We start from the raw sequence: 12,923 nt of genomic DNA, 5'->3' as shown, positions 1-12,923 counted from the left end.
TAAAAACCTCACCATAGCTTCATTTTGTATTGACTAAGAAGGATCCAGGCTTAGTTTTTCATTTTGATGTTTTAGACTTGTTTAAATCTTGGTCAAAGTTAGGTTTGACCAGAATTTAAATGAGCAAAACAAAATTCAAAAAAATCAAAAAAAGGAAAAACCATGTGCTCATTCAAACATCATCCAACAGATATTTAAACATCATGTCAAACATACTTCTAACATAGGTCCAACATCATCCAACAGAAATACAACATGTCAAGTGATAAATGTTTCATAATACAACATCATCCCTTATTCATAATGTTTCGTAATTATTCATAGATAGCGTTGGGGCTTCTGTCTGTTCCTTGAGCTTCTTGTCATCACTTTGCTCCTCGTGCACCTTGTGCTCATTGCTTCTTCTCTTCTTCTCTTGGTTGTCAGTACCTTGCGCGTCTTCTTCAAACCTATCATAGAGCTGTGCAAAACATAAACGGTAATGAGATCATGTCAAGTGATAGATGTACAATAGTATTTGACCCTTGCAAGATTTACATACCTAGCAGAACTCACAACAACAGAAGGTTGGTCACCATTTGGAGCCTCACTTGGATCATCATGATCACCATTTGGAGCCTCACTTGGATCACCATTTGGAGCCTCACTTGAATCATTATTTGGAGGATATTTTGGATCATCGTCAAAATCATGCGGCTGTTGACCATCATCATTTGGAACCTCGTCAAAATCCTCATCTGATGCAACCGGCGGTTGACCATCATTTTCATCATCTGTTGAGGCAACCGGCTGCTGACCAACATTTTCATCGAAGCCTTCATCAAAACTCTCTCCGAACGCTGGATCTACTGTGTTATCACAATACTTACCAAAATGACCAGACCCACCACACCTTGTGCACTTACGCTTCCTTGCTCCAAGTCCAGCTCCTTCGCTGCGAGGTCTGATTCGACTCTTCCTTGGTCTACCTGCTGCTCTCTTCAGAACTGGAGCGCAAAGCTTGAATCCAGGGTCCACCATGTCCCATTGTTGTTTTCCCTCCATAGCAGGAAAGGCATAAGCATATGTGGCTTTTAACCTTGCAACAGAGTAGTAATCATGCACATACTGTTGTATGTTCCCTGCTGGACCTGGGAGAGAAGTGATGAAAAATAAGGCATGAATGCATGGCAACCCAGTTATCTGCCATTGCCTACAACTGCAAGTTCTAGCTTCTAAATCCACTGGATATCTCCATTCCCTCTTCTCTTTATCCAAATATGATATCTCTGTTGTGGTACCCGAGCAAAGAGTCATGTTCATTTCCAAGCCTGTTGTCTTCTGCTTCAGTTCATTCATCACGGCAGGGATGATAATGTGGCCCATGAATTTTGCCTCGGCTATTCCTGCACAATAATGAAATTTCTGCATGTATTCTATCCTAATCCTGTCAAGCAAATCCACCACATAATGACCCTTTAGTTTCCGGATCGTTGAGTTGAAAGACTCTGCTAGATTATTGTGCACATAGTCAACTTTGCTCACTTCACTGATTGGCTTCTGGCCCATAACTTGGAGTGGTGTGTTTCCAAGTATTCTTTCACTTTGGGATTCATGTATAACTGCCTCAAGTGGTAGTTGTGCTTCTTCACACTGCAAGTCAAAGATGCTGGCCATAAATTGTCGGTATACACCTTTCCTTTGAATTTCTTCATGAAATTTGCAGCAAGGTGACACATGCATTCCCTATGCTCTACTCCAGGGAACACATTGTCCACGGCCACTTCTAAACCTTTGCAGCCATCTGTATGAATGACCAACCCATTGGGATGTGCCATAGCCCGGTGGAGATTATGCAAAAACCAAGTCCAGCTCTCCTCAGACTCTGTCTCCAACACACCATAGGCAACTGGAAATACAAAACTGTGTGCATCAACTGCACAAGCTGCTACTAACTGTCCTTTAAACCTCCCTGTGAGAAAAGTGGCATCAATAGCCAAATAAGGCCTACAGCCTGCCAAAAAACCCCGGCGACAAGCCTCAAAGCAGACAAAAACCCTCCTAAAGCATTCCTTGGTCTTTGTCACTCCCCTGAATGTGTACTCCACAGTGTGGTGATCAATATCTACAATACTACCTGGGCTTGTCCTCTCCACTTCACCTTTGAATGAATACTACAATTGAAAACTTTCCTGCCAGTTACCATAAATAGAATCCATAGCATGTTGTTTACCATTGAACAACCTCATGTATGGTAAATCTATCTTGAACTTATCTTTGATGTTCTTCTGGAATTCCTTTGGACCCACTTGCTGGTTTTCTTTCACCCACTTCTTTACTTCTTCTGCCACCCATCTTGACTTGGCTCTACTGATTGTATCCTTCCTAAGGGTTGATTCCTGGCATGTGTGCTTAAAGGGGTTCACTTTGACCTGAACATTAGTGCTATTCCGCATTTTAGATGCGAGCAGCCTCCATGGACAACCCTCAGTCGGACAGTGCACTCTGTAACGTACTTGATCGCTCTTGTCAACTTTGAAAGTATGTTCTACCTTGATGCAGTATGTCACAAGTGCATTTCTACACTCATTCATGGATGCAAAAACTGTACCTTCTTCCATATGAGGGTTCAAAGGGTCCCATTCAACAGTTGCAAGGTCTTCGTCCTCACCCATCGCGTCATCATCCACACGGACTTCATTGTGAGCCTCATCTTGGTTTTCAGTCCGAGGTGCCCGTCATAAATTCCGAATAATATCAGAATATAGCTTCTCTTCATCAACCCTAGAATTGTAGCCATCAGGCTCCACTTCAAGGGGGACCCTAATGCTGTTGCCCACACTTGTCGAGCCACCACGTCGCCGTGCACCAACTGGACTATTCTGGCTAGAGATGCCATTACGACGACTTGGTTCTCCCCGAGATGTTGCACCCGCCATCCTAGGTCCAAATGCCTGCTCAAGCACATCAACTTGCAGCCTCACATGAAAATTATCTTTCTCTTTATGCCTAACAAACATGGTAGCTAGCTCTTCATCATTACTAAATGTCACCAAATTCTTTTCCCCATCATAGTATTTGTATACCACTTCATCAAGCAAACCCCAAGGATATTGGCTACAAATTACCTCCCCAAATTGTCTAAAACTCCAATTACTAGCCATTGGCAACCGATAATCAAAACCTCCTTGGTATTTCTTCTTATCCTTTGCATCGAACATGTACCGGTCCCTTCTAATGTGCACCATGAAAGCAAACTGCAACTCCATCCTAACCGGCAAAAAACAGAGCAATCAGCACACTAATTGGGCAAACCTACTCAAATCGAGTGTTCAAATGCACAACTAAGCTCAATCTAAACAAGAGGCGAGACTTACCCCTCGGGAACCCAGTCGTGGATGCGGCGGATCTCCGGCCCGATGCCTGCCTTGCCAAATACTCCGGGGTCGCCGTTGCTCACCATTTCGCCCTAGGGTTCTTCCTCCTAGTTCAAATAGCTCCAGCAGCCCCAACCTTTGAGCGCTCCGGCCGGGCGCACGGAAGGAGGCCGCGCCGCGGATCGAGCAGGTGGCGAGCGCCCCACCCGTGGCTTCGCAGGAAGGTGGTGGGCGTCACAGGTAGCCGTGGAGCGTAGGCGTAGGGTGGTAGCGGCGGAGCAGGCCGTGCAGCTGGTGGCGGGGCAGGTGGCGGCGGCGGCGCAGGACAGCCGGCCGGGCGGATGGGTGTGAGCTAGAATGATTTGGGGATTTAGTTGCACGGGCCTACATGTCAGCTCCGGACCCACGTCCACGCGGTCCCACGTGCAAGCTCCGGACCCACAACCACTAACGCCGGCGGACGGAGTGGACTCAAATATGGCTGTTTGGCCTCGTCATAGTTGTTGTGCTCGAACTAGGGGCAAAACTGAGGACAATTCGCATCTGAGGGCAAAACTGAGCACATGGACACCATTGAGGGCAAAAGGATAATTAACCCTTAAGTCTAAGTGTGTGGGTGACGTAGGTGAGGCGATGGCGCCATCGACGGCGAGGAATAATACCTTCCCGTCATGTCTTCGTTCCAGATATGTTGCTTGGCATCAACGGAAGGTGTGTGGAGCTTCAGGGTCAGATCTTGGGCCTCGTGTTTGTATTCTTTTTTCTAGGTGATCAGTTGCACCCTATGATTGCGGATGATGTCGTGGTGTGTTTCATGTTCTTTGGTTCCTTCTTCATCCGATGAAGCTCGGCCAGATGGAATCTGTTGGGGAACTTGTGAGGTTTGTGTCATCCTTCCATTTTTCGTCCGAGTTGGGATAATAAGTAATCGGTGGGAAACATGTGACCGACCAATAGTACATGTAGATGAATCTTACTTGATATCAATGTTAAATTTTGAAGGAAAAATTCATTCATTCTTGAAAAAGGGATAAAATACATCGCTGAATTTGTGTACAAGTTCCTGAAGGCACTGCGATAGTACTCGGCGATCTTTGACTCGCTAGATGTGACATTCCTAGCAGAATTGGCATCACAGATGAAGGTGGAGCAATGCCTCCTCGTTCTGGAGATCTGTAGCATGGTGGCATGTGAGGGTGCCGAGCGGGTGGCATGACACAGGCGGCTAGCCCGGTAGCACCTCATCATGGAGGACCATGGATTCGAGGTTGTGCCGCTAAGCCCGGTAGCCGGCGTCCAGAGCCAGGTCCTCCTAGGACTTTACAGCGCCGACAATGGGTACTGATACGTCTCCAACGTATCTATAATTTTTGATTGTTCCATGCTATTATATTATCTGTTTTGGATATTTATGGTCTTTAATATGCACTTCTATATTATTTTTGGGACTAACCTATTAACCGAAGGCCCAGTGCAAATTGCTGTTTTTTTGCTTATTTCAGTGTTTCACAGAAAAGGAATATCAAACGGAATCCAAACGGAACAAAACCTTCACGAGAATCTTTCTTGGAACAAACGCAACCCAGGAGATTTAGAGTACAAGTCTGAAAGTCCGCGAAGCTTCCATGAGGCAGGGGCGTGCTCAGGGGGTAGGCGCGCCCCCACCCTCGTGGGCCCCACGGAGCTCCACCAACGTAATTATTTCGCCTATATATACCCATGTACCCTAAAAACATCCAGGAGAGCCAAGAAACCATTTTTCCACCGCCACAACCTTCTGTACCCGTGAGATCCCATCTTGGGGCCTTTTCCGGTGATCTGCCGGAGGGGGATTCGATCACGGAGGGCTTCTACATCAACACCATAGCCTCTCCGATGATGTGTGAGTAGTTTACCACAGACCTTCGGGTCCACATTTATTAGATAGATGGCTTCTTCTCTCTCTTTGATCTTCAATACAAAGTTCTCCTCGATGTTCTTGGAGATCTATTCGATGTAATACTCTTTTGCGGTGTGTTTGCCGAGATTCGATGGATTGTGGGTTTATGATCAAGATTATCTATGAACGATATTTGGTTCTTCTCTGAATTCTTATATGCATGATTTGATATCTTTGCAAGTCTCTTCGAATTATCGGTTTAGTCTGGCCTACTAGATTGATCTTTCGTGCAATGGGAGAAGTGCTTAGCTTTGGATTCAATCTTGCGGTGTCCTTTCCCAGTGACAGCAGGGGCAACAAGGCACGTATTGTATTGTTGCCATCGAGGATAAAAAGATGGGGTTTATATCATATTGCTTGAGTTTATCCCTCTACATCATGTCATCTTGCCTAATGCGTTACTCTGTTCTTATGAACTTAATACTCTACATGCATGCTGGATAGCGGCCGATGTTGTGGAGTGATAGTAGTAGATGCAGAATCGTTTCGGTCTACTTGACACGAAAGTGATGCCTATGTTCATGATCATGCCTAGATATTCTCATAACTATGCGCTTTTCTATCAATTGCTCGGCAGTAATTTGTTCACCCACCGTAATTTATGCTATCATGTGAGAAGCCACTGGTGAAACCTATGGCCCCTGTGTCTACTTTAAATCATATAAGTTTTCAATCTATAATTCTAGTTTACTATTTATTTTGCAATCTTTATTTTCCAATCTATACAACAAAAATACCAAAAATATTTATCTTATTATCTTTATCAGATCTCACTTTTGCAAGTGGCCGTGAAGGGATTGACAACCCCTTTTATCGCGTTGGTTGCAAGGTTCTTGATTGTTTGTGCAGGTACTAGGCGACTTGCGTGTAGTCTCCTACTGGATTGATACCTTGGTTCTCAAAAACTGAGGAAAATACTTACGGCACTTTGCTGCATCACCCTTTCCTCTTCAAGGGAAACCAACGCATGCTCAAGAGGTAGCAAGAAGGATTTCTGGCGCCGTTGCTGGGGAGATCTACGCTCAAGTCAAGACATACCAAGTACCCATCATAAACTCTTCTCCATCGCATTACATTATTTGTCATTTGCCTCTCATTTTCCTCTCCCCCACTTCACCTTTGCCGTTTTATTCGCCCCTCTTCCGTTCGTCCTTCTGTTTGATCGTGTTACCATATGTCTTCTTTTAGCTTGCATCTTCGCTTGCTAAATATCTATTGATATGGATCCTCATCTGCTTGCCAATCTTTTTAAGAGATCCAATTATGATGAACCAATTGCTAGTGAGTTTTGTGCACTAGATTATCTTTATGAAGTTTTGCTTGAAATTCGTGAATCTGAAAATTGTTATGAAGTACTTTATGAAGTGATTCACGATAGATATTTGAATAAAAAGATTGATTGCAATGATGTTATTATAAATTCTATCAATGTCAATTGTGCTAATAATATGCAAAACCCTAAGATTGGGGATGCTAGTTTTGCTATGTCTACTACTTGTTGCAATGATCATGATTGGGGTGATTCTTCTTATGATCTTGAAAATTTATTTAATCCCCATGATGAATATGAGATTGAAAATATTGTTTGCAATAATATTAAAAGGGGGTTTAGAGAGGTCATGAATTTATTTTATGATAATCCCACTATTTTGGAAGAGTGTCAGCTTTGCATGCATGTGGATCATGAAGAGAAAATTTTATGTGATATCTCTATTGTTGAATTTGATTATGATCCTACATGTAATTATTATGAGAGCCACATATGGATTGCATACCAAAGATGATAATACCTAGATCTATTCTCGTTTTCATGCCTAGCTAGGGGCGTTAAACGATGGCGCTTGTTGGGAGGCAACCAATTTTATTTTTGTTCCTATTTAGTAATAAATAAATCATCTATCCTCTGTTATGATTGTGATTTTTATGTTTTAGTTAGTGTTTGTGCCAAGTAAAGCCTATATGATCTTCTTGGGTGAATGTTATTTGATCTTGCTAAAAAAACAGAGAGTATGCGCTCACGAGAATAATTTTCATTTTTTTACCAGAGAGCGATAAAATACCAATTCCAACTGCAGTAGATCAATATACAAATTATTTAGGTCATACTAATTTTTCAAAAAAATTCGAGTTATAGAAGTATTCGAAACCTCTAGATTTCTACAGACTGTTCTGTTTTTGACAGATTCTGTTTTTCGTGTGTTGTTTGCTTATTTTGATGAATCTATGGCTAGTATCGGGGGGTATGAACCATAGAGAAGTTGGAATACAGTAGGTTTAACAGCAATATAAATAAATAATAAGTTCATTACAGTAAATTAAAGTGGTGGTTTGTTTTCTTATACTAACGGAGCTCATGAGATTTTCTGTTGAGTTTTGTGTTGTGAAGTTTTCAAGTTTTTGGGTAAAGATTTGATGGATTTTGGAATGAGGAGTGGCAAGAGCCTAAGCTTGGGGATGCCTAAGGCACCCCAAGGTAAAATTCAAGGACTACCAAAAGCCTAAGCTTGGAGGCATCCCCTCTTTCGTCTTCGTCTATCGGTAACTTTACTTGAGGCTATATTTTTATTCACCACATGATATGTGTTTCGCTTGGAGCGTCTTGTATGATTTGAGTCTTTTCTTTTTAGTTTACCACAATAATCCTTGCTGTACACACCTGATACGTCTCCAACATATCTATAATTTTTTATTGTTCCATGGTATTATATTATCTGTTTTGGATGTTAATGGGCTTATTTATACACTTTTATATTGTTTTTGGGACTAACCTACTAACCCAAGACCGAGAGCAAATTGTTGTTGTTTTTTCCTATTTCAGTGTTTCGCAGAAAAGGAATATCAAACGGAACCCAAACGGAATGAAACCTTCGGGAGAGTTATTTTTTGAACAAACGTGATCCAGGGGACTTGGAGTAGACGTCAAGAAATCAACGAGGAAGCCACAAGTATCCCGAACTTGTGCACGGGCAGTCGCAGCATCCCGCGGCAAGGCTTGCCGGGTGACCGCCAAGGTCCTCCATGGTTCCTTTGGAGCCATTCAAGGACAAAGTATCCAAGCCAAGGAGACAAGACCCCGGCAAGAGGAGCTTGCCGGGAAGGCCAACCAAGGCATATCCAAGCCAAGGAGACAAGACCCCGGCAAGAGGAGCTTGCCGGGAAGGCCAACCAAGGCATCCCAAGGAACTTGCCGCGACGCGCCACGCGTCCCGGCAAGGCTCAGTGAGCGACAAGCTCCCGGACGCGACAAGACAACGACCGCGGCAAGGCGCTTGCCGCGGCAAACCACCACTCTGTGTCCGCGCTCCAGCACATCCACCAACGTGTCGCTCTGGGACCTTCCAGGCGTACGTGGCGGGAGGCTGTGCAGCCAGCGGTGCACGGTGGCAAGCGGCGCTGACAAGATTGCCATTGTGGCGAGCGGTGGCATCCCTGACGGTCCCTTTTGCACTATTTAGGTGACACATACGGGCATTTAATGCCCTTGTCCCCTGCCGTCAGGGTTAGGTATGATACACTGTAGCAGGTAGCTGTACCAACCGCAGCACCTTTCCATTTTTACCCTTGTCTACGTTGCCACCTGTCGGTGACCCCTTGAGCATATAAAAGGAGGCCCATGCGCAACGTAGGGGAGGAGGAGGAGGAACTCTCAGGCTCGGTCTCGTTAGCTGCTGGAGTGTACTGTAGCACTCCACGCTCCCGTTCAAGAACTCAATACAAACCACAAAGCAGGAGTAGGGTTTTACGCATCCGTGCGGCCCAAACCTGGGTAAACCGCTCGTGTGCTCCGCCTCGATCCGCTCTTCGTGCGACCCTCGCCCCCGCCGAACCGAAAGGGACTCGGTCCGCCGGTCCCATAGGTGCTCGTGGGTCAGTACCCCGGCATACATGATCATGCCTAGATATTCTCATAATTATGCACTTTTCTATCAATTTCTCGACAGTAATTTGTTCACCCACCGTAATACTTATGCTATCTTGAGAGAAGCCACCGGTGAAACCTATGGTCCCCGGGTCTATCTTTTATCATATAAGTTTCCAATCTATTTTATTTTGCAATCTTTACCTTCAATCTATATCACAAAAATACCAAAAATATTTATTTATCTTATTATCTCTATCAGATCTCACTCTCGTAAGTGACCTTGAAGGGATTGACAACCCCTTTATCTTGTTGGTTGCGAGGTTCTTATTTGTTTGTGCAGGTACGAGGGACTTGCGTGTAGTCTCCTACCGGATTGATACCTTGGTTCTCAAAAACCGAGGGAAATACTTACGCTACTTTGCTGCATCACCCTTTCCTCTTCAAGGGAAAACCAACACAATGCTCAAGAGGTAGCAAGAAGGATTTCTGGCACCGTTGCCGGGGAGGTTGCACCAAGTCAAGTCAAGATTTTTTCTCCCGTCAACAAGCCATTTCTAGCGCCGTTGCCGGGGAGATCTACGCACAAGGCAAGACATACCAAGTACCTATCATAAACTCTAATCCCTCGCATTACATTATTTGCCATTTGCCTCTCGTTTTCCTCTCCCCCACTTCACCCTTGCCGTTTTATTCGCCTCTTTTTCCGCTCGCCTCTTTTTCGTTCGCCCTTTTTTTGCCTCTTGCTTGCTTGTGTGTTGGATTGTTTGTCACGATGGCTCAAGATAATACTAAATTGTGTGATTTTTCCAATACCAACAATAATGATTTTATTAGCACTTCGATTGCTTCTCTACCGATGCTGAATCTTGTGAAATTAATACTGCTTTGCTGAATCTTGTCATGAAAGATCCGTTTTCTGGCCTTCGTAGTGAAGATGCCACTACCCATCTAAACAGCTTTGTTAATTTGTGTGATATGCAAAAGAAGAAAGATGTGGATAATGATATTGTTAAATTGAAGCTATTCCCATTTTTCACTTAGAGATCATGCTAAAACTTGGTTTTCGTCTTTGCCTAAAAATAGTATTGATTCTTGGAACAAGTGCAAAGATGCTTTTATCTCTAAGTATTTTCCTCCCGCTAAGATCATCTCTCTTAGAAATGATATTATGAATTTTAAGCAACTTGATCATGAGCATGTTGCACAAGAATGGGAGAGGATGAAATTAATGATACGTAATTACCCTACACATGGTTTGAATTTGTGGATGATCATACAAAAATTTTACGCTGGATTGAAATTTTCTTCTAGAAATCTTTTAGATTCGGCCGCGAGAGGAACTTTTATGGAAATCACTTTAGGAGAAGCTACCAAACTCCTAGATAATATTATGGTTAATTATTCTCGATGGCACACCGAAAGATCTACTAGTAAAAAGGTTCATGCTATAGAAGAAATTAATGTTTTGAGTGGAAAGATGGATGAACTTATGAAATTATTTTCTAATAAGAGTGTTTCTTCTGATCCTAATGATATGCCTTTGTCTACTTTGATTGAGAATAATAATGAATCTATGGATGTGAATTTTGTTGGTAGGAACAATTTTGGTAACAACGCATATAGAGGAAACTTTGATCCTAGGACATATCCTAGTAATTCCTCTAATAATTATGGTAATTCCTACAACAATTCTTATGTAAATCATAATAAGATCCCTCTGATTTTGAATCTAGTATTAAAGAATTTATTAGTTCACAAAAGAGGTTCAGTGCTTTGATTGAAGAAAAAATGTCTAAGATTGATGAGTTGGCTAGGAACGTGGATAGAATTTCTCTTGATGTTGATTCTTTGAAACTTAGATCTATTCCACCTAAGCATGACATCAATGAGTCTCTCAAAGCCATGAGAATTTCCATTGATGAGTGCAAAGAAATAACCGCTAGGATATGTGCTAAAAAGATTGCTTCATAAAAGCGTGTTCTTCTAGTTTTGATGATAATAAGGATGAAGATCTAAAAGTGATTGATGTATCTCCTATTAAATCTTTGTTTTTCAATATGAATCTTGATAATGATGGGACTAGACATGAGTCAACTTTAGTTAAAAGGCATCCCAATGATTCAGAGCTTTTAGATCTTGATGCAAAAAATGGTAAAAATGGGATTGGAGAGGTCAAAACTTTACATAGCAATGAACCCACTATTTTGGATTTCAAGGAATTTAATTATGATAATTGCTCTTTGATAGATTGTATTTCCTTGTTGCAATCTGTGCTAAATTATCCGCATGCTTATAGTCAAAATAAAGCTTTTACTAAACATATCGTTGATGCTTTAATGCAATCTTATGAAGAAGAGCTTGAATTAGAAGTTTCTATCCCTAGAAAACTTCATGATGAGTGGGAACCTACTATTAAAATTAAAATTAAAGATCATGAATGCTATGCTTTATGTGATTTGGGTGCTAGTGTTTCCATGATTCCAAAAACTTTGTGTGATGTGTTAGGTTTCCATGAATTTGATGATTGTTCTTTAAATTTGCATCTTGCGGATTCCACTATTAAGAAACCTATGGGAAAGATTAATGATGTTCTTATTGTTGCAAATAGGAATTATGTTCCCGTAGATTTCATTGTTATTGATATTGATTGCAATCCTACATGTCCCGTTATTCTTGGTAGACCTTTCCTTAGAATGATTGGTGCAATTATTGATATGAAAGACGGGAATATAAGATTCCAATTTCCATTAAGGAAAGGCATGGAGAACTTTCCTAGAAAGAAAATTAAATTACCTTATGAATCTATTAGGAGAGCCACTTATGGATTGCATACCAAAGATGATAATGCCTAGATCTTTCTTGCTTTTATGCCTAGCTAGGGGCGTTAAACGATAGCGCTTGTTGGGAGGCAACCCATTTTTATTTTTGTTTCTTGCTTTTTGTTTTTGTTTAGTAATACATAATTCATCTAGACTCTGTTTATATGTGGTTTTATGCTTTTAATTAGTGTTTGTGCCAAGTAGAACCTTTGGGAAGACTTGGGTAAAGTCTTTGCGATCTTGCTGTAAAAAACAGAAACTTTAGCGCTCACGAGATTTGCTGCCATTTTTTACTGGAGAGTGCGATTAGGTTAATTATTTTTGAAGATGATTAATATATAAATTCCTCAAGTCCAGAAGTTTATTTCAGAATTTTTGGGGTTACATAAGTATTCGAAACCTACATATTACTACAGACTATTCTGTTTTTGACAGATTCTGTTTTTCGTGTGTTGTTTGCTTATTTTGACGAATCTATGCCTAGTATCGGAGGGTATGTGCTACCTCTTGAGCACTGCGTTGGTTTTCTCCGAAGAGGAAGGAATGATGCAGCAAAGTAGCACAAGTATTTCCCTCAGTTTTTGAGAACCAAGGTATCAATCAAGTAGGAGGCTACGCGCAAGTCCCTCGTACCTGCACAAAACAAATAAATCCTCGCAACCAACGCAAATAGGGGTTGTCAATCCCTATGAGGCCACTTACGAGAGTGAGATCTGATAGATATGATAAAGATAATATTTTTGGTATTTTTGTGATAAAGATGCAAAGTAAAATAAAGGCAAAGTAAATAGCAAAGGAAATAACTAAGTAGTAGGAGATCAATATGATAAAGATAGACCCGGGGGCCATAGGTTTCACTAGTGGCTTCTCTCGAGAGCATAAGTATTCTATGGTGGGTGGACAAATTACTGTTGAGCAATTGACAGAATTGAGCATAGTTATGAGAA

General features: G+C 42.0%; 1 protein-coding gene across 1 annotated transcript; it reads right to left on the bottom strand.

The window, feature by feature from the left end:
* Nucleotides 1–298: 298 nt before the first annotated feature.
* Nucleotides 299–2,654, bottom strand: LOC147983734 (uncharacterized). The gene is made up of 4 exons (XM_087540847.1): nt 2,213–2,654; nt 1,737–1,951; nt 721–1,632; nt 299–460 (listed from the first exon to the last, which is right to left on the bottom strand). The coding sequence occupies exons 1-4, from the start codon at nt 2,652–2,654 to the stop codon at nt 299–301; spliced, it is 1,731 nt and encodes a 576-aa protein (XP_087396973.1).
* Between the last annotated feature and the right edge of the window lie 10,269 nt (nt 2,655–12,923).

This window comes from Triticum urartu, chromosome 2A (genome assembly GCF_056163025.1).
Source record: "Triticum urartu cultivar PI428250 chromosome 2A, HENAU_Tu73, whole genome shotgun sequence".
Lineage (NCBI taxonomy): Eukaryota > Viridiplantae > Streptophyta > Magnoliopsida > Poales > Poaceae > Triticum > Triticum urartu.
The sequence above is the reverse complement of the archived record's forward strand: the minus strand, read 5'-3'. Positions and strand labels throughout refer to the sequence as shown.